Source organism: Corvus hawaiiensis, chromosome 14 (genome assembly GCF_020740725.1).
Source record: "Corvus hawaiiensis isolate bCorHaw1 chromosome 14, bCorHaw1.pri.cur, whole genome shotgun sequence".
In the NCBI taxonomy this organism is placed as follows: Eukaryota; Metazoa; Chordata; class Aves; order Passeriformes; family Corvidae; genus Corvus; species Corvus hawaiiensis.
The window spans coordinates 15,181,725-15,204,190 of NC_063226.1; the positions used below are offsets into that span (position 1 = coordinate 15,181,725).

Here is a 22,466-nt window from a genome sequence, read left to right on the forward strand (position 1 = left end):
TCTTTATCAGGGTCAATAAAACTGGGCTGAAGTGACGTTTGTCAGCAGTCAGACGTGCAGGAGAAGGATGACCACAAGGGATATTAGTTTCAAAAGGTTGTAAAGAGGGAGGGAGATGAGAAGCATATGCAGGTTGACTGACTTCCAAGTCTGCCTGCTTAAGTAAGATACTCCACGCTCTGGGAATACTGGTGGAGTGATTTAAAAAGAAAAGAATTCTGGAGACTAATAAAGCCTGCATTTTATGATTATATGTCTTAGTTAATTGAGATCTCAAATGAAGCTTTTCCAAAGACATTTATGGGATTCTGTTGCTGGGCAGATTCTGTGTTTTCTAAAACAGAGCTGCTGTTTCAGCCTTTTAGTTGGAAGAGGAGTCACCGCATGAGCTGCTAGTTTTCACAGAACCTGTAGGAAAAAAAAGGGTATCTAAAAGAACCTTTCCTCTCTGATCTGGCTGATTTTGAAGTGGATTCAAACTATGTTGGAGAACAGACACACATACACATGCGTGGCCTGTGTGATTTACTTCTGCAGGAACCCACAAAGTCAAACAGGAACTAGTTTCCAGATATGAAAACTGAGTGAAAAAAAAGAGCTGAAAATAGAAATCATACTGGTTAGAGATAGCCTAAGAAGACTACTTCATGAACAGCTTGCTTTGGCAGCAGTCACATTGGCTGAAAGAAAAACAAAATAAAATAACACCTTCTAGACCTTCCCCAACAGGGGTTGACAGGTTGGTGTTATGTTAACCTGGATCTGTTTCTCAAGTTAGATGGTTGTTAATTGATTTGTTTTCCACTTTTAAAACACCGTTTTGAGCACACCTGATTATTAAAAGTTTTAAATGAAAAGCTGTACAGAAAATAAGTGCTTGCTAACATTTTGCCTCTAGCCAACAAGAAGAAAGAGAAGGAACGTCCTGAGATCTCTCTTCCTTCAGACTTTGAACACACCATTCATGTGGGATTTGATGCCGTCACTGGAGAATTCACAGTAAGTAACTGCTGTATTTCGTGTTTACCAGAACTTCTAGTTTTTTGATGGTAAAATAACCTCCTATTGCCAGAGACATCAGATGACAGCAGCCAGGCTGTGAAGAAAGAGACTTTTATTTGTTGGGCTTAGGATTTGGGGTGTTTAACTTGTGATTCAGGCTGCTTTTTTTTTTTTTTCTCCAAGGATTGTCAGCAGAGTGTCTGTGGGAAATGAAAACTAGGAAGAACGTAGGTGTATGCTTTTACCAGTCCCCCAAAGCTGCTACAAGGGCTGGTTATTCAGTGTCTTTGGGAAAGCATAAAAAGCCCCCTCCACGTGCATAGTAGACAACCAGCCTCAAAGTGGAAAGTCCAGCTGCTCTGCAGGGAACCCTTGGAGACACTCAGAAAGCAGCAGCATTGTGGAAGTCCATCCATTTTAATTTAGTATCCTTCAAAATATGTTTATACACTAGGTGATCAGTGTTTCTAGCCTTCATGTATTAATAAAATAGCTGTCAGCTTTTGCTTCTTGAATCTCAACAAAGAGTTGGGAAAAATGAATCCAATGGAAGCTCTTTGAAGTGTGCAGGGGGCTTCAGAGCAGTTTTTCTCAGTTTACTAGTAGGGTGCTGAAACCATTATTCCTTAAAGCTGAGATGGCAGTGAGCTTACATTTTGTTAAGCTGTGGAGGTGAGAGGGAGCATTAGCAACTCTCCTGCCACCAGTAGTGCCCTGTGAGCTGAGTGGTCAGACTGTGTAATCACCATTGTGGACTGTGCTAGTGCTGACTGGCTGCATACACCAAACAGGATGGGACAAATCATTTGCCTGGACAAAGGATGGCTAATTTTCAGAATTTGAGCCCTAAATGTGATTTCTTCATAATTTTTTTCTTTGATTGCTACTTCTGTTTTGCAAAGCCGTTTCAGAGAGCTGGAAACTTTCTGTGTCCTACAGTAGCAGTTGCAACAATAGGAATAACAGTAGAAGAAGAAAGACACATCTAATGGCAGCACGTCTTCAAAGGAGTAGTGAAATTGAATTATCCTTAGTAATTAGGAAATACAGCTACATTTAAAGTAAGTGGACTAGTTAATTAGGCTTTTTAAAATAGATGTCATAAAATCTTACTTCAAGATTTATTCTGTGCCAAACCCTAGGGCTTGACTAAATGCTTATTTTAAAAGCCCAAATTTGTTCATTTTTGATCAGAAACTTTGCATAAAGCTTTTAAAATTGTTTTCCCTGCCATCTATCCTGGTTTTTCCTTTTTTCCCCTCCCTTTCTTTCCCTGTAGCCATTTTATTGTTCGGGTTAATCTTCAGTGCCGTTCTCCTTATCTTCATATCGTATTATGTTGCTTTCTGCTTTTGTTTTTTCTTTTTTGTGTTTGCATCACTTCTCCTTGTCTGTCTTCACCTTCCCACTTTCCTTTCTCTCCCCACTGGATGTTCAGGTGTTCTTATTCTGTATCTGTTCTTCCTTTCAGCCTTCTACCTTTATTTCTATCCTGTGTTTGAGACGTTTTCCTTCTGACTGCATGCAAACACGTTGGGTCACACTCATGTGCTCTCATAATCTGACTGATGGTCAGGGTCCTGGTTAGTTCATGTCCCTGCCAGCTGGAACAGAAAGGAGGGACATCAGGCTTAACACACTTCAGTTCTAAGCAAAAGCACTCACTGTCTGTATTTCAGGGATCAAAGTTTGGATCATTTTTAATGTTGTTACAATCTACCAGTGTAGGTATTGGTATACTAGGTATTGGTCCCAACTAATCTCAGATGCAGGCATTACATTACACACTACATTAGGCATGTATGATTTGTCCCAACCTGGATAAAACCTGTGTATCAGCTGGGTAGTCATGTGGTAAGTACACCCTGCAAAGGGCCTGCCACTAGCCCGTACCGTGTTCTGATATTCCCACTGTCTAGTGATCACGCTGTCTGTCTCCTTCAAAAGTTTGGAAGTGCCATGGGAGTGTCCAATCAATGTGCAAACATATGGGGGTTTTTTGTTTGGAATTACTGCAGCTGTCATGCCAGTAGTGCCTGCTCTCCTGGTTATATGCAATGCGTTGGGCCATCTTCTGACACCAAACCATCGCCCCCAGCTGCATCCCCTGACTGCTGTTAGATGCATCCCAATGCACAGTTGCATGGGCTCCTGAGTTCTGGCTTTCAGGCTTGAGCACCAACCTGTGTTGTCCATCATGAGCAAATATTGCATCTCCATTTCACTGTGCTTGGAGCAACCACATTTGCTAAGAAATAGGGCTTTTAAAGCAGAGAATAAAATTGGTTGGAAACTGTTGGGTGGGAGCATGTTGCTAGAGCTTTATGTTCCTTTATTTGAAAAAGGAGTTGCATTTTCTGAATGAAGGACAGTGTGGTTAGCAGGCCTTTGGGGAGTGTTTTTTGTAAGACATGCATGTTTGAAACCATTTCCTCATCCCCTACCTAGAAGAAAATGTGGTTACCCACCAAACTTTTAAAGCTTCAAGATTATGACATTAGTAAGTGGGTAAAGTTGTGGCTGTAGATCCTAAGAAGTTGCATGTTCCTAATCTAATCAAGCATTTCTTTACAATTGTCCTGATTTTCAGTCTGACACGCACAGATTATTTGTGTTGTGACAATGCACAACCTCCCAGATTTCACAATCTGACTTTGACCATCTGCTCTCTCCACTGGTCAAATGGTGATCTTGGGGCTGGAGAACCCCCAAGCCTGGAAAAAAAACTTTTATAGAGCCATTCAAAAATGGTAATCTGGCTTCAAAACTAGGCAAACAGCAGAAGCCCAGATTTTTCTCTCTTTTTTTTTTTTTTTTTTTTAATTTTAAATTGAGAAAGGAAATCACATGTAATTTTTCTAGTCACTTGCTATTAATACTCAGGAATGTATTTTTATGAGGAGAGAAAAACTGTTCAAAAGCGAGAGGAGGGGGAATGATGCTTCCAAACTTTGGAACGGTTGTGGTTTTTCTGTTTTCCTAAACCTGCCTTCCTGTAGCCTGTCTACCACCTGATCTATTTGGTATCCACCTCGTAACTCCCATTTTAGATGGGACTTGCCCACTTTGGCCCATTGGTTTCCTCCTCCTACCACCTTCTAAGTTGTCCCACATTCTGTTTTAACTTTCTTTTCTTTCTTTATTTACGTCCATTACAGCCAGATCTCTATGGCTCACAGATGTGCCCAGGGAAGCTCCCAGAGGTGCGTCACAGGCCCCAAATGCTTCTTTGAGATGTCATAGCACTGCAGCAGCAGGTTGATGTGTGTGCACTAGATTTGTTGCTTGGCTTTTCCCACTTTTTTTCATCAATCCTAAACTTTGGAAGCCCATGTCACACATTGTTTTTTGGACAATTTCTGAGAAGAAGCTATATGAAAGTAGATAGGGGTGGCACCAAGGCTAAGGTGTCGTTTTTCCTTCAGTGAGCCCTACAGTTTGCTGGTCAATGTCAGCTGTGCAGTAAAGGGGGGGAATGACAGGCTGCCAAATCTAGGGTATTATCCAGGATAACTAAAGCAAGTTTTCATCAATAGAATTTCAGTGTAGAGCTGGGGCTTTTAGTGATTGGTTCAACTTTCAAATTCTACCTCACCCATAAGATGTCCAAGAATTCATCCAAGGCGTTGGTACTCTCAGCCTGTTTTCTGAGTCCCTGGTTTCTGTATGTTTGCAGTAGAGAACCTAGAGACATCCTTTGCAGCAGTGGTACACCTCAGTGTCATGATTTTGAGAGCTGAAAGGCAGATCCTGTACCCTGCAGCGTTCCCTGGTATGCTGAAAATTAATTGTAACAGGGTGGGGTTTATCTTTGAATCAGACAGCAGTGATCATTTCAGCAAAATGTGTTTGCATTCCTAAGCATGAAAGGTCCAGTGTAAAGCTCCTAAAAGACACTGTGTTGTCCACCAGTAGAGAATATTCTTGTTATGCCTGCCCTGAATCACCAGGCAAACAAGATTAAGCCTTAAATCATTATTCCATGGAAGAGCAGAGTTGATTTCCAGAGAAGTTTCATGCCCTTTTATTCCTCTCACAGTCATTACTTTCTTTTCTTTTTAAAGTTGGGTCCTGATTTTAGCTAGATTTTTGATAGAGAAGAAATGATTGCATCTAATTTTAATTGTAAGGTGTCAATCAAAATTTCTGCAAGTAATCTTACAGGGAGAATGGGATCTTGGTAAAGATCTGTGAGGCTGCAGATTTTAAATACTCTAAACCCACTTTGTTTCCACTCGATGTCTACAGGGCATTCCAGAGCAGTGGGCCAGGCTACTACAGACCTCCAACATAACAAAACTGGAGCAGAAGAAGAACCCACAGGCTGTTCTAGATGTTCTCAAATTTTATGATTCCAAAGAAACAGTTAACAACCAGAAATATATGAGCTTTACATCAGGAGGTAAGTAGACGTCTCCCAACAGGGGAGGTCAGGCTCCAAAGCGAGTCAGAGCAAAGTTCAACATTCAAGTGTTCAGGAAGCAACCTGAACCAATTCCACCTTGTGGAATACTCCTAAAATTAATTCTAGTTCTCCCTTTTTTTCCCCAAATATTATTAAAATAGTAACCTTGCTTTGTTGCTGGTTTTTAGAACTAACCAAGGTTTTGAAACAAAAATGCCATTAAGATAGCATTAGTTTGGTAGAGCTCCTGTTGACAGCTTCAGCTGAAAAACGGGGTGTCTGTAGCCAGCAGGGTGTGGACAGCATTTGGAATGTCACCTGCTGGGGTTCCATTCCCTTCACAGGATTGTCTGTGACAGTGGAGTCTGTCATTTCCTCAGTTTGAAGGTTCAAACCAAGACAACTTCCAAAATGAAAAAGCTTCTCAGAAGTCTTTCTAAAAACTGTGCGTTTATCTCCAGGGTTGAGAGAAAGCATCTTTTTTCCCAAATTCCATAATTAAAGGATTTGACTAATTTGACACTTCCTGTGTGCTAAAATAGCAATTCCCTTTGTGATGAAATGCAGGTTTCAAAACAGTTCATCTGAGCTCCTGAACCCAGGAGCTCTTCTCGCGCTTTGTCAGAATAGAGCTGCCATGGCTAAGGGGGGTTTTGGGGAAGCTTTTCTGTGAAGATGTTGTTAGCAAGCTAATGAGAATGAATGTGTGCAATTTATTGAAAAAAAATAAGGCACAGGAGGGAAAGGAGAAAAAGCTGCTTTAGCTCTTCGGTGGAACAGAAGCATTGCCAGTTAAAGAACAATTTGCATTTTCTTGACCAAATTTCTATTTACTTTATTTACTGGCAAACAGGGCAAAAAATAGACATGGTCTGGAATTTTGTCCTGTTCTCTTCCTTGCTGTTGCTCCTGAAGGGATGGTGGGAAAGAAAAACGATCTCTGTTTGGGTTGACTTGTCTGTGGGATTCCCCAAAACAGGCAGGGTTTTTTTCAACAGCATCTGGTTCATTCTCCTTTGCTCATTGCAGATAAAAGCGCCCATGGATACATAGAAGCCCATCCGTCGGTGAGTGGGAAAGTAACCTTTGATGTTCCTAGTGTTTAAGAATTGTGGAGCAAGCCATGAGATTGCCCTGGCTGATTTTTAATTTTCTGTTGGAGATCTTTTAAAAAGGTGAAAGTCTGGTTTAGCAGACAGAAGATTGCTTGCTGGTTTTAGCTATGGTGTATGTAATTCACAACAATATGCAGCACTGCCTAATGAGCCTGTTTTAATTTAGTTTTAACAATTTAGAATCTCATTTCTATCAAATTTCATGATTCCTCCTTAGCACAGCTGGATATATAACTGAATATAAATATGGTTATAATTGATATGTAACTCGCTGGAACCATTGAAGGAAAGTTTTAAATAACCATCCACTCTAATTAATGCTGGATAGCAGTCCCAGAGATGTAGGAGTGACATACACATTAATACTGACCGAATTAGTTAGGGTTATTGTTAGTGAATTAAATAGCAAGTGACTGAATGGGATTTGGCTTTTCTTTTAAAGTGTTAAGTAACTTCATGTGATTATGTGAGGTTTGTGATTACATGGCCAACTGTGTATAATTAAATTAAAAACATCTTTGAATATTCACACTTCAGATTTTCAATCAATGCCACTTCCCTTATCCTTAATAAAACACACTTTTCAGAGGAAGTGTGGTGTTCACCAGAGCAGAGTAACCCTTCCCAGTGGCTTTTCCAGTGGATATGGACACTTTGGCAGATGCTGCAGTATTTTCTTCTAGCAGACAGCGGCAGTAGTGAGACAGTCAGCACGTCAGCTTCCCAAAATTACCGACTCAGGTCTCCTTGTTTGCTGTGGCTTCCCTTACTGGTATTTCTACTGGACCAAAGGGATGGCATTTTAAAGAGAGTGCCAATGAGATATGAATATGTAGAATGGTGCCTTTGATTTGCTTCAGTTCTCTTAAGTGGGCTGTTGTAGCCAGCTTTAAAGGAGTTAGTAAACACTTCACAAGGCACATTTTCATTTTTTTGTTTCACTAGCAAATTTGGGATGATACGATATAACCCCCTGCCTCTGAGCAGCAGCTGAGACTGGTGGAGTTCAACACACTTAAAGCTTTAAGTTGTGTTGTTTTGTGTTTAACTTAGAACTTAGGCCCATAGGAGTATGTGCATGTCTAGATTGGCCTCTGATGTCTAGGAAGACTAAAGGTGTAGGTAGCTATCAAAGCTCCAAAGTGGCACGATAGTGACTATCGCTCACAGTACTGTCTGTCCACAGAGCACAAAAACAGCATCAGAACCTCCTCTGGCTCCCTCTGTCTCTGAAGAAGAGGATGAAGATGATGAAGAGGAGGAAGATGACAATGAACCTCCACCTGTTATTGCCCCACGGCCTGAACACACAAAATCAGTAAGTGCCAGCTTTGGTTAGGTCTGTGTTTGGTGTAGTGCAGAGCTGCAAGTTTCTGATCAGACAGCATGTGCCATTTGGGGCTGAAGGTGCTGTGGGCGGGAGGCCTGTCATGACACAGAGCTTCACTCCAGCCACTGACATGGGGAAAGTCGGATTTGAACTTTCACATTCAGGTGTCAGTTTCCTGGGGTTCTGGTGGGGGACATGACTTTCTCTTTGTACCAGGTAGGAGGTACCATCATGTCCTTCAATGCTACGAGTGTGAAAATGAGCCACTTTGTAGAGCTGTGCAGGCTCCCTGTCAGCAGGGAGAGCAGTCCAAAGATGCAGTTCATATACTGGCAAGATACATATGACACACTGTCCCCTGGAGGTACCTGCCCCTCTCCATGGAATATATCAGAAAATCCATGAAAATTGAACATGAAACTGGCCATGAATTTATAACCTTCCACTTTTGCCCATTCAGTTTGAGAAGTGGACAGCAAAACTAGTTTTAGAGTCCTGGATGTGGCTGACACGATCTTCCTAAGGGTTTGCATTTGAAATAGGATCTCAGGGGGATCTCTGCCAGCCACCTTTCTGACACAAAATAATTTCTTGTCACAGATCTACACACGCTCTGTTATTGAACCTGCTGCTGCACCAGCACCAGCTAAAGAAGCCACCACTCCCCAACCTGAAAACTCAAACACAAACACTCTGTACAGAAACACAGACCGGCAGCGAAAAAAATCCAAGATGACAGATGAGGAGATCCTAGAGAAACTGAGTATGTATTGGGTATTTTGAGTCTGCTAGGGCAGTGTGTTGCCTGCATGTGTCAGCATTAGCTGTACCAAATGTTCCTCCTCAGTTTAGTGTCACAGAGTCACTTACAGCTCCCTACAGAAACTGTTGTGCTTCAAGGCAGTGAGAGAATACTCGGGGTGTTCCTGCTGCCTCTGAGGGCAGCTGGGACTGGGTTGGGTTTGCCTGAGCTTCCTTTGGTGCTAAAGGCAAAAGCAGAGATTGTTTCTGGTTGAGCAAAAGGGTGTGACCTAGTGAATGATGTAGGGAACTCCTGTACGCTAATGGCCAAATGGAACAGAATGTTTGGGTTGCTAAATTCTCTTTAGACTCCTAACTTCTCATGAGTCACTGGAGTCAAAATACTTCGCAAAAATCTGTTAGGTTTTGGGATTTTTGTTTGTGGAGGTTTTTTTATTGGTGTGGGTTTTTCTACCAGTAGACAACTGCAGCACTAAGCTGGTTCCTTCAGCCTCAATGAGCTCTCCTTGAGACAGTTACACATCTTCCAGCTATTCTCTTGCTGTCCTTTTCATAACTCTTACTGCTCCTCCTTCTTCTTCTATAGTTTGTTTTTATAATAATTTTACAATTTTGTCAGTGAGATCTCCTTTGAAAGGAGCATCCGCTATCTATTCCTCAGATAACATGGCACTTTTTCATGGCTGATTTCCAGCCAGTTAATACTATTAGAATCCTAACTGTTGGCCCCAACCCCTGTGTGGATCATACTCTAGTGAGGCACATCAAGCCCTTCATAATTCTGCAGTGCAACCAATTTAATTTGTTTCTTGCATGTGATAGCTACCAGTGCAGTGTTCTCAGATTAAATGGTTGGGTTCAGAACAGAGCCCAGCTTACTCTGTATCTACCATTAACTGTTAGTAAAAAAAGCAGACTGATCTACACCTCCTTGTGTCAGATCACAAAGGCAGTAATATGTCTTTAATGGGGGCAACTGCTTGTAACAGGGTCCTGTTTGGCTATGGCTTTTTCTCAGTGGTTGCCATTGCTCAACCTTCTTGTTATACCTGCCCTGCCACTGATGGCTGCTGTGACTGCACAGACTGAAGCCTTCCTTAGCTGTGAGATTTCAGCTGCTTGCATAGAGTTTCCTGCATCCTTACCAGGTTGACATGAGTCTCAGAGTCATTAGGGAGTATCCAAGGGATAAATTCAATAGCTTTAGCTGAGGGCACAATAAAATAAATTCCAGAGCAGATAGTTACCTGCAAGTATGTCAGCTTACAGAGAGAGGAACTGCTTCTTCAACTGATGCTAAGCATTTGAGGCACGCTTCCTCCATGAGATCTGCAGGTACCCTGCATCCATGAGCTCAAGTATGTGTATCATTTATTCAAGCTGCTGTATATGCCAGGTTGGGACTGAGCCCTGGCGTTTTGGGGGATTATATCTTTGAAATGTTACATGCTTTCATGCTTTTTGTTTCTTAGCAATTTGCTACCAAGTGAGCAAGGTGTCAATGTCTGCCTTGGGCAAATTGTGATGTGGGCACTGAAAATATTTTTGTGCTTTCATGAAGCTATCTGAAAACAGGCATGACGCTTTTTTGTTAGAGTCTTGAACTAATTATATTTAAGCAGTGTGGTGCTTGTTCTGTTTTATTTTAACTTGCATGACTGCTCCACCTTGCCTACTTCCCCCACAACTGTTTTTATGCTACTTTTAGGAAGGTGTTCTCTGCCCTCTTTTATCTAAAATTGCTTTCATAATTCTTTTCTGCTTGAAATAACTTGGGTTCTTTTAGAGCTTTTAGAGTTTTATTAGTGAGTAAAACCTGTAATATTGAGATAAGATCAAACAAAATTCTGTCTGTAATGAGATCATGACTGTGTTCCAGTGATAACTATAAAACAGAACTGGCCCAATTCAGCTTTCTTATCCACTTAATTTAGGACTTGATAAAGGAAAGTGCTTAAAGACATCAAAATAGCTGATAGGTTTATCTTTTGTCCAGAGCAGTGAGTGCTTGTCTGAGTGGGAGCTGCATACCTGTCACTTTGTTGATTTTAGTGCTGTAATGTTTGATGTACATTGGCTTAAGCACAGGAAACCAGCCACAAACAATTACTTTGGAAAAGCAGCTGCTCAAGTCTTGAGGAAAAACTCTGGAAATCTGAACTTCAAAATTAGTGGCAAATTTGGAAAATAATTTTAAAAAATCTTTCTTCTTCAGTCCTTCTCTGTATTCTTGTCTGAAGTGAATGAACTTCCATGAACTTCTGATATCTGTTCTAATAGATACACAGTTCCATTAACTTGCTGAAAATAGCACCTAGCCAGGCAATGGCAGCACAGTGTTGTTCCTGTTGTCCAGCCCAGCACAGAATTAGAGCAGTGTTTGATTTACTGCTGCAGAGCTTGTGGGGTTGTGAGCCATAGGGTGGGAGACAGTCCCATGTGGGACAGTCTGGCCCCATCACCCATTGTGGAGCTCATGCCACTGAAAGCTAAAGTTAAACCTTGCCCTGCTTGATACCTTCTTGCCCATTTGGGCAAGAAGGAAAGAAAGCAGTGATTAGGATATTTTGTTTGTGTCTAATGAAAGAGCCAAAATCTGATAGACTCAAACAAATCCAAAGGCTTGATAAAAGAAACAATATTGTTTTTTCTGGTCTGGTAGTTTCCTTGATACAATGCAAACCATGAAGCCTAAGGTGGTGGCTCAATGCAAATGTCTTCTAAAGATCTACCTTGGAACATACATCACAGAAATAGCTTAAGAAGATGAGTTCAGAAGGAAAGACTTCAGTGATCTGCAGCATTATTTCCTTGGGCTGATCTGGCTGTATCCCTGTATTACAAATACAAAGACATACTTGTTTACCTGTGCATCCAAAACAAAACTAGATGATGCACCATTCCCTCTTAGTAGTAACAAACACCTCTTCCCCCTGTCCAGGCCATCCTTATGGAGCAGAGGTCTTTAGCATCCAAATGGGCATCTGACTGGATGCCTAGCCAGGAATCCTGCCTGCCAGCAAGAAGACAAGGCATCAGCACCATCTGGTACACTCCCTGCTAAAGCAATTTTGCAGTCCTTGGTAAGAGCGTTAATGGAGCTGCAGGACGAGGTTTCCTTTGCCCCACAGTGCTCACTCCCCTCGCCCTGTGCTCCAGGAACGCCAGCCAGGGCTGATGGCCGGGTGAGCCTGCCCACTGCCCGGGATGCCCACACAGTCTCAAGTGCCCTGAAGTGGTGCAGCCCTGCTGTGCCAGCCTGCATTAGTTGGATGAACCGAAGTGTCAGGAGCCCAAGCTGAGGATGTAACACCTTCAGAACCCGTTAACTTTTCATAGTTTCATCTCATTGAAACGCATGGCATAAAACAAAGCTCATTCTGCTTCTCTAGAGCAGATCTTCACTACAAAATAACTCTTCAGTAGAAAAGAACATGACCAGAGGACTCTGGAACTCCCTTCTAGCTGACTAGAAGGAGGGATAGGAGATGAGAAGGTATAAACCTCCTGCTCACACTATGGAGCTGGACCATCCCACTGCTGCAGCACAGAGCTTCCAGGAGGCAGCAGCCCTTTGTTTGGTCTGTCTTCTGCATCATATCAGCTGGACTCGGCATCCTTTTGGGCAGCTGTCTGTGTCACACCAGTGCCCCAGGGGCACTGCTGTCCTTGTTACCCATCCTGCTGGTTTGGGGAGAATAGCATATGTGTAGTGGTGAGAGGGCGAGTCCAGTGTGAGTGACAGGTCCATGTCATGCTGAAAACCAGCAGTGTGGTTCTTCAAATGGCGCAGGGCAGGGACGTCTTCAGACTTTAGCCTGGACACCAGTGATGGGGGCTAAAACTCCATCATTCTTGATTGTAACATGAGATGCTGTTCCCTGCAAACATAAAGGCATTCTTTTGGCAAACTGCTGAAAGGTTGAGATGATCTCCTCCTCTCCTGGAAGCACTTGAAATATTCTTCCTGTTCCAAAAATAGTGCCTGTTTGTTAAAAAGTGAACACAAGGTACATTTAATCTTCAGAAGTTTTAAATCTTTCATTGAATCAGAGTGTTTATTCCCAAGAAAATAAAGGCACTGTTGTTGAAGCTCTCCTTAATACTTGTAGAGAACACTTGCCTTGCTGCCTGTTGTTTTCTAATCTCTGTCTATTCTGAATGTTTCTCCATGTGTTTAGTTTCCTGTCAAGGTAACCCTAAAGGACTGTAGAAAATCAGTGGTTTTGGAGGCCATCTGTGCTATGGAGCTGCCTCTGTTGTTGTTGTTGTTACCCAACTGACCGCAAATGGCTCAAAGCCCAAGACAGTGGGGCTGCATTTCAGATCTGCTGGAAGGTGGGGTCTCTGTTTTGAAGTGAGAATCTTACATTTTGTTTCTTTCAGGGAGCATTGTGAGCGTGGGAGATCCTAAGAAGAAATATACTCGATTTGAAAAAATTGGCCAAGGGTAAGTCCGATCCCAGTTACTTATGCAAAACCATGGGCCAGGTATTTTGCTCGGGTAATATGAAGCATGAAGACAGGCAAGCTCCAAATGTGTTCAGATATGATCAGATTTAGATCCTCCTGTCTCTCAGTACTGGTCAGAATTTATAACTGTGGTCAAAAGGCATCATCAAAGACAACTTGATGCTGACAATATCTTATTTGCAGCAAGAAGCAGGGCCTGAAATATTTCCTGTCCCTCAAGGGTGTGGCTCTTGTTTGCTTATTTTCTTAAGAGAAATCATTTTTGTATGTCTCAAAATAATACGACCATGCTCAAGAAAGGAAAAAAAACATTACTAAAAGAGCAACTCATCATCTGATAGCTGTCAGCTGAGAGCTCTCAATAACATTTATTTCAAATATTTGCTTAAAATAATACTCAGTGATCAGGCTTATAACCATGTAGTTTAGAAATTGAAACCAGAGATGAAATAATAAGCTCTTTTTTCTACAGAGGTTGTAAAACCCAAAAATTCAGTAATAGAGACAGTGCCAATGCACTTCAGAGGAAAATACATCATCTACCTCATGGTGGATCCCTCTTGGATCCTGCAGGTTCTAGGCATTTACTGAAAATAATCACCCAAGCCATTTGCTTTTGAAACCCAGCTTTGCTTACTGTAAATTGGATCAATTTGAAAATATTGCCTGTGTGAGGAGGCAAGAACAAAAGAACTTACCTTGACATTAGGTATCTGACTTGCATTTTAAATACAGACTGCCTGCACCATTAGCGTTTCCTTGGCAGTGTTGTCATTCCAGGAGGACTGGCACCATCTGTGTAACACCAGGACACTGCTGTCAGTGTAGGACAGAAGCTGTTTACTGGCATCAGGAGATATTTTTCTGCCGTAACTGTTTGTGAGGTCTGAGCTCAGAGTAGCCTGTTGCTAACCTAGAATGGATATGTACTGCAGAAGGGCTGACACACTCACATTTTGTCTGTCAGGTTTTATCTTAGGTCACTCTGGTTTGGTAGGGCCCTTGTGGGAAGGTGTTTGTGCTCCATTCATTGTAAAAAAAACCTTTCTCAAATTCCAACTTGCTTCCTACTTGAAGCTTTGGTTCTTACTGTCTTTTTTGTAAAATGTCAGTGGATCCTTCCAACTGTGCCCCTTTCTTAGAAAAGAAGTGTCAGCTGAGCAAGAAAGCAGAATAAGCATGCATGTGAAGCAGATTATTGCTGTCACTGTGAGAATGTGACCATCACCCTCAGTGTCTTTTATTTTGATAGTCTTAGGAGTGAGCTTGTACAAAGGTGCCTTGACAGCTAGTGGAAAGACAAGTGGCTGGTGTATGGCCTAAAAGGATGTCTAAGTTGATTTCCTCCAGCTTTTTAGCACAGCCTGAAGATTGCATGGCCTCCTTAGAGAGGAGTGAGTGTGCTGCCGTAACCAACTCATGCCTCTAATACTGCAGGCCACTTTACTGTGACAGGGAAAGATCCTAAAGAGCAAGACCATCAGAAAGGTAATGGAACAGGATGATCAGGAGGACCCAAAGTGATGCATGGCTGGGGTTTGGGTGTCTGCAGCAGTGCTGGGATGTGGCACTGCCTCGGCAGGTGCTGATGTGCTCAGTTAATGCAGGTGCCAGTTCCTGAGCTGCCACCTCTGCAATGAGTTGGGTACAGCTATGCCAAAGGCAAGTGTAGTAGTGTTGGAAGTGAGCAGGTTTTGAGTAGCTGCTAGTGGGAGCACTGCAAGGCAGAGAGAGGTGTGGCTGCTCAGAGAACTGCAGGTAGGGAGAAGTTGCTTATGTAAGGAAAAGCAACTTGTCGAGCACATTGCACTTCATGGCTTCATACAGCTGGGAAGTTAATAAACAGTGTGGGGGTTTTACAGCCACTTTGTAGGGAACAGTAGTCAGCAGGCCTGTGCTGCAGAACAGGTCAGTGCTGAGTCCCTGTTTTGTCGTCTATCTCCAGCTGAGGGCTGAAAATGTTGCTGACACCAGAGGAAACTTAGTTCTAACTAGCACTTGATAAAGAGGCTGTGTTTGCTCAAGCAGTGTTAGCTCTCATAGCAAGACAAATGAGTATGGAGCCATGAGCAGCCTGGTTTGTACTGCACTGCATCACAGTGACACAGATCTAATGGGGAGTCCTTGCCTAACTGCAGTAAACACAAGGTGCTGCAGAACTGATTACAAGTTACTGATCAGAAATGAGTTACTTAGAAGTAAAAGTTTGTAATGCAGAATGGCAAAGCCTTTGCAATTAATTCACAGCTTTGGTTAAATTACCTTTATCTAAACTCCTCACAGGTGGCCTGGAGCATTCCAAAAGCATTCAAATTTCAGGAGCTGTTTTGAAATAAAGCCTCATATGACTTTGCACAGGAGAATCATCACAATGTTAGCAATTCTGAATAAATGTTGTTGACTTTTTATGAAAACAAATTGGATTAATCTTGTCAATTAGTCATAGGAAAATGCATTTGCCTTTATATTAAAAGAATGCATAGCATCCCCAATGAGAACATTGCTCTCAATGCAGACATAAGGTCTCTGTTGAATTAAACTGCTTCTGAAATATTTCAGCCTGCAGGTAAATGAACAAGCCAGCGGATCATGTGAAAAGAAGCAAACTGATTTTGTCACTTTCAGTCACTGGGACACTTGCTGGATGCACATTCCTGCTTCTGAGAATTCCCTCCCTGGCTCTCCATTGCCTTGCTGCCCCTGCAGACACGGGCTTCTTAAATGATGGCAGTGTAAAGCTGTGGTTTAGCTCAGAAGGAAGGCCTTCAGAAGGAGGGGTTTGCAAGCCCCCAGTTGCTTTGAAACCCAAAAGAATTTCCTCTGACTGGGGACTTTCCGGCCCTTATCATTATAGGGGAAGAAGAGGCAGATGGCAAACCAAACCCCACCCCATCTAGTCTGCATGTGAGCACACCATTTATTTCTGGTGGCTCTGCAACACAATGTGTGTGTACCACAGAAGCAACACATGGACACCATGAAGAGTCCTTCACATGTTAGGTGCACTCAACAGAAGTAGCTGCCTACGGTTCTTGACACACAAAGAAGCTCTCTAAGGATCCTCTGTTCTGATTCCTTCTCAATTTGTGTGTGAAACAATAGACGCCTTAACCTGCTCTAGCTGTGACCTCACAGGATGGCTGGAAAATTGTTTGCTTGCATGCTGGAGAAAGCTGTATTTAGATCTTCTCCTCACATGGCTGTCATTTGTTCAGGGTTCTCAGAGTGACTGTGTGACATTGCCTGAGTTTGGCAGATGGATTCAAATAAGAGGTGTGAGAAGGCCAAACTGGATTGTGTGTTACATTTCATGGAAAAAACACACTCACAGACACACAAAGAAAAAAGGAAAGAAAACTAAATACAACACAGCAAAATGGAAAATAATTAAATATATTATTTTCCAGTTTTTGTACACAACCCCCCCACTCTTAGATTTTGAATTAAAATAACTTGGTATGTACGTTGGAGATTTGCACCAGCCCCTTTTCTTCATGTTGGACCTCATTTTTCTCTTGGACACCCTGCATGGCAGAGGGCTGGTGGGCTGCCATGCTGTTGGCTGAGGAGTGGGTGAACCCAGGTGTTTTATAAACACTTCAGGCAGTAGAGCTCTCCTGTCTGGGCTGGCTTTCACTTCCAAGGACTAAAGTGTTTCTCAGTTTCTCCTGCTGTTTTGTTTCTAGGGCTTCAGGAACTGTTTATACGGCGATTGACATCGCCACAGGACAAGAGGTAAGTGTCAAAAATCCCAGCAGATTCTGCAGCTGTTGAGTGCTTTCCCCTCTGGTGTGAGCTATGGCTGGAGCTTTGGGTGGCCAGTAGAGCTTTCCTTCAAAGGCTGTTTCTCTGAAGCATGGGCAAATGTCAACTGGCAAAATCCATCATCTGCTGTCTTCAGCTTTTCAGCGAAAGGTCTTTAAGGGCAGTGTGGTTCTGTGCCTCAGTAACTGAACACTTACTGTGGCCATATGTTTGCCAGCAACACTGGATCTGAGGTTTTCGTAAATGCCTGAAAAGGTGCCTGTGAATTCCTAGAATCAATGAGAGCCTTGGTGCTCTCTGTGCTTGGCTGGATGCTTCACCCATAGATCTTAAGGCCAATTTTAAGAGATTAATTTTTTTACTTACTCTGTCTTCAGAACAGGTTGGTGCTCTCCACAGTATTGTTGATCCCACCCTGCTACCATGTTATATTATCCCTGAATGTTTTTTTTAATAGAGAGAAATCTGCTAAGAAATTCCAACAACCTTTGTGCTGATAAAAAGTAGATAATTTTTATTGCCAGTATAAATGTATTGGTTTAGAAATTGTTCTGGCTCTGTTCCCCATTGTGCATCAAGTTGTGCTGTTACAGAGAATGTTGGTCTAGATACACAATTTAATTCTGTTCATTTACAGCATAAAATCTGCCTGTGCATGTGGCCACAGACTGGTTAGGAATGCAATTTGTAAAATCAAAAGATGTGTCATGGTTAAAGGCCTTGGGAGAACCCTGGAGGTGGCCACAGATTCACCTGTTGCTGGGAGGAATAAATAGCTCTGTTATATTGCTTGATTTCGGAAAGACTGTCCATAGATGGCCAGAAAAAAGGAGGGCAGCGGTATCTGTCAGAGAAGGACACGGTCTCAGTCTTAATTACTAAATCTGTTAAGGCATCCACGAGCTGATGGTAACTGCCATCATTCAGGCCCAATTTATCTCAGTCCCAGGTTTGAACAGCAATACTGTTTACCATTTGTTCGATCACGCATTTGGTCTTCAAAGTATAATGCAAGACATAGTTCAGGAGAAATCATGTTTTGGAAATTTAGTTTTGTGTTTCAGTCATACTGCAGCTGGTAAGAAGTCAGTTGTGTTTTGGTCTGGTGTCAGTGACAGCCTGTTACAGTGATCATATTAGTGAAAGACGAGGTTGTGTCTCAGAGAATCCCACTGCTCTTTGGGGCTCCAGCTTCAGGTTCCTGAATTCTCATTTCTGGCTGTCAGCAGAGATTCAGATCTGAATCTTTCTGGTAGTTCCTTATACACCTGCAGTGCTGCATTTGGTAAGTGCACTTAGATTGGAGTCTCCAAGGGGTCTAAAAGGCCTAAGCCTTCCTTATAACCCTAGGCATATCCATAGAATACCAACACATGGATTATTTCTTTTTAGACCCTGACTATAACTGCAAATGTAAACTGTGTTAAAAGAGTTTTCTTTAGAGGAGCAAATCAAAATTTCAGAAGTTGGGAAGTTGCTAGGATTGTGTTTTTGTTACGGAGCAACATCTGTCATGTATGTCTGTGTTTGCTTTGTTACGCAATCAAGAATAGCAGGTGATGTAATCAAAAATCATGTAATTGTTCACTGCGTGTTCATTCTGATCTTGTGCAACAGACTACTCAGGTTAATGGTTTTTAATGTCATTTTAGGTGGCCATAAAGCAAATGAATCTCCAACAGCAGCCCAAAAAGGAACTAATTATCAATGAAATCCTGGTCATGAGGGAAAATAAGAATCCCAATATTGTTAACTATTTAGACAGGTAAGTTGTTCTGGTATTATCACGGGAATGTTCGTTTACACACTGCAGGCCAAAGGTTAAAAAAACCTTTTGATCACTGCAGAAGATGGAGTTCTTTATTATTTCTCTACTCATCTCCAGTGGATGGGAGGAGATTGCACTGGCTCTGCATTAGTCTTTTCTGGCGTACATAGTTTGAATTCTATTTTCAAAAACCTGGATCAGCCATATCTTACTAAAACAACAGTCTGTCAGCTCCATGTTCCAAGTACCTCAATGTTTTTTTGTTCTGGGGTTTGTTTTTTTTAAAGTTGATCAGATTTTCTGTGTCTTGTGCAAAGTGCTGACAAACCATCCTAGAAATTCTTTCCTTTGGGCTGTTTTCACTATTTTCTATTGCTGGGGATGCCAGGAAGACTAACTTATTGTTTCCAGAAACACCTAATTTGACAGTTTTTTGATTGCCTTTCCTGTTTCTGAGTATATGTTTTGCAAGGTTTTCCAAACACTTGACCAACTTCTGTCCTCAGTGGTGCACACCCTCCTCCCATGGATAACTTTGAAAGTTGTGTTGCCTCGCTCCTGGGGTTAATGATGGAATTCATGAGTTAAGATGATGAACCAGCTGGTGGCAGGTGTCCTGGTTCCAGATTTATCTTTGCTGTTACTAAAGTGCATTCTTCACTTGCTTGTCACCTAAGACATCTCCATTTTCATGGATGTGCCTTTCTCATGTAGACTGTGCAAATTCCAAGAACTGTGTAGCCTAGAAGGAATGTCCTTTTCATTTTATTTTGTCTTTATTTGCAAGTGACCTGGAGACAAAAATCAGTTGTACGTTATGATAATTCGTTGATTTAGCTGTGCACATTCATCTCCACAGCATTGTTTTCTCCTTTCAGCTACCTTGTTGGTGATGAACTGTGGGTGGTGATGGAATACTTGGCTGGAGGTTCTTTAACCGATGTTGTCACCGAGACATGTATGGATGAAGGACAGATAGCTGCTGTCTGTCGGGAGGTGAGGTATCCCACTTGTGCTTCTGTTTGCATGGACAGGATGCTGCTTCTGTTTCTGTGATGTGTTGTCATTCATTATAGGGAGAAGAAAGAGCAGATCCACTGAAGCGGCAGTCATTCTGTCTGTGTTTGCAGGGGACAGTCTGTAGCAACAACTGATGTTTCCCTTTCAAAAGCTGATACAAGACATGACTCCTAACAGTGTTGGAGCAGCAAGCTCTTCTCTTGACAGCACTGTGTTCTGCCATTCCTCACCATTCCCCTAGAAAAGAAGGATCTTAGAGCCATTTCCTTTCTTGTGTGATGAAATCATGCCATGAATTTTTGCCTTTACATTTCTTTTTTCTCTTATCAGTGCCTGCAAGCCCTGGATTTCCTTCATTCCAACCAAGTCATCCACAGAGACATCAAAAGCGACAATATTCTTCTTGGGATGGATGGATCTGTCAAATTGAGTAGGTATTCTTGGTCAGTAGGTATTCCTGGATGTGGGGTGTGGGATTGCTTTTGAGTGACGGCCAGTTCTCCAAAAGTGGTGCTGGTGGGAGTGCCTGGTCCCTTGCTGAGGGCACAGCTGCAATGTGCAGAGATGTCTAGAGGGAAACAGGGTGTCAAGAGTGGCTTTGCTTTGTGTATGATCCTTCCAGATTGGAGGGAGTTACAGTCTAAAGCTTCAAGTGACTAAGTAAAAGCCACTGCATGTGACTTGAGGGTTTCTTTAAGTGGCCAGTTCCATACTACCTTGGCTACAGCCCCGGGGAATCACAGCATGGCTGCTTTTCCAGCTAGATTCCACAGTGCATTCTCAGACTTAAAGTGGGGGATTCTTTTGCTTGGTTTCATAATTCAAGCTGGCTTTAACAGTATTTGTTTTTCTCCTCAGCTGATTTTGGCTTCTGTGCTCAGATCACCCCTGAGCAGAGTAAACGGAGCACAATGGTGGGGACTCCTTACTGGATGGCACCAGAAGTTGTAACAAGAAAAGCATACGGCCCCAAAGTGGACATCTGGTCACTTGGGATCATGGCAATAGAAATGGTGGAAGGAGAACCTCCTTACCTTAATGAAAATCCTCTCAGGGTAAGGTGAAATATCAGATACCGCTGTCTTTCTAATCTGGGCCATGTTTTGTCTTCCATGAGCTAAAGTCACATTTACATCAGCTTGAACTAGTTCTACAAAGGCCCACTTCTAAAAATGTTCCTACAGCACATCAGTATCTGCTGTAACTTTGATTGGATCACTGTGAGAACCTCAGAGGAGAAGTGACATGTGCCTGTGCAGAAATTTGCCACTTTGGCCTTCAGCGATGCTTGAAATTTCTCATGCCCTTTTTGAACTCTCTTTGAGCTGTATCTCCAAATGACAAAAATTTTCAAGTGCCATACTTCTCCAGTTGGGGAATTTTTATGAAAAGCATTGGAGCTGTACCTGCAGGCACAGAACTCTTTTCAGTCTCAGGCTGATAGATTACCTGAACCTTCCAGGAAAGGTCACTGGTTCTAGTAATGCCATCATTATTTATTATCAAACACATTCTAAAAGTACCTTTTAGCACAGATACTTGTAGTAAAGTAGTGTATTTTGAAGTTTTCAGTTTTATCCTAATGTCTTAAAATGAAATGGGCAGGTCTTACACCAAATGAGCGTGTAGTAGTGGAGGAAATGTATACCAGGATAAAACCTTGTGACTGACAGCTGAAGCAAAATGCTGCACAGTTAATTCCTAACACAATGCGGGAATTTATGAGAAAATTAATTTTTACCTATTACATACATATTTTTTGTAATTAGAATAGAGCATGACCTTTAGCTTTGTCTCTGCTGTAAGGCTGTGCTTTCTCTGGTCTGTGACACCCAGACTGTGTATTGCAGACTGACAGAAGAAACTACAGAAGGGTCAGGACATACCCCCCAGCTGCTTAAGAAAATAGTACATCAATTATACAAATTTCAGTCTTTCACTCTTTTTGAAAAAGGTTCCTGAGTTTTCTTGGAAGACTGCCTTTGCTTTGGTACGTGCCCTGGGGTTTTTGGTTCCAGGGCACACGTGTGGAGTGTTGTGCGCTGTGTCACCTCATTAGAGTGGATAAGAAGGAAACAGGTTTGGATTCAGAGTGGTGCTGAATAAGCAGAGTGCACTGTAGCTGGCAGGGTGGTGTTAGGTCTCTGTCACTGCAACCCTGTTGTACCAGCAGAGAACTTTACACATCACAGTTTTGCTTGTTTCCTGTGAACCCATATTTCACTTGCGAAAAATGCAGTTGCCTTGTATAAGGCAGCAAAAACAGGTGAAAAGAATTAGCATTATTGATCCAGATGCTGAAAATTCCCTGCTTCCTTAATCTCAAATGTTGATTGGGGCTCCTCAAGAAGCCTCAGGTCAGCTGTTAGAATCATAACTGGATTTCCTATTTCTGACCAAATTCACAGTCAGATATTCTTGAGATCTGTGTAAGAGGTCTCAGCTGCCTCCAAACAGGAGAGCTTATAAAGCAAGACTGCTTTTTACAGCAAAATTTTTTTAGCTGATAGCGCACAGTAGTTGTTGGATTTCTTGTAATATATAGTGAATAAATTTCTTTCATAGCCCAAGCCACTTTCTCCATACCAAGCTTTCAGTATTACAGCTGCCAAAACCTCCTGTTTCTTGCCTGGCTTGAGGCTTCATCTTCTGGGATGGGGATGTCATTAATGCATTTACTTGAGTATTAAAATTAGTTGAGGGTTACCACAGGGATGGAATTATTCCTTTTTCTGATGAGACTATTAAAAGTTTTACCACGTAAGTGAAGCTGATTTGAAGTTTAGAAACTGCTGAAAGATAGTTGAAGGTGGCTCCTGTCTGCCC

General features: G+C 42.2%; 1 protein-coding gene across 10 annotated transcripts in view; it reads left to right on the forward strand.

The window, feature by feature from the left end:
• Positions 1-22,466, forward strand: part of PAK3 (p21 (RAC1) activated kinase 3) — a 131,576-nt gene that overhangs the window by 98,152 nt on the left and 10,958 nt on the right. For 9 of the 10 annotated variants that reach the window (XM_048318543.1, XM_048318542.1, XM_048318545.1 and 6 more), the window contains 12 exons: positions 899-999; positions 4,161-4,205; positions 5,251-5,404; positions 6,437-6,474; positions 7,709-7,840; positions 8,453-8,615; positions 13,001-13,064; positions 16,774-16,822; positions 18,505-18,617; positions 19,499-19,616; positions 19,971-20,070; positions 20,499-20,695. In XM_048318543.1, the coding sequence (XP_048174500.1) occupies positions 899-999; positions 4,161-4,205; positions 5,251-5,404; positions 6,437-6,474; positions 7,709-7,840; positions 8,453-8,615; positions 13,001-13,064; positions 16,774-16,822; positions 18,505-18,617; positions 19,499-19,616; positions 19,971-20,070; positions 20,499-20,695 (1,274 nt within the window). The remainder of the gene's footprint in view (positions 1-898; positions 1,000-4,160; positions 4,206-5,250; positions 5,405-6,436; positions 6,475-7,708; positions 7,841-8,452; positions 8,616-13,000; positions 13,065-16,773; positions 16,823-18,504; positions 18,618-19,498; positions 19,617-19,970; positions 20,071-20,498; positions 20,696-22,466) is intronic. The other variant, XM_048318547.1, reaches the window with a different exon arrangement.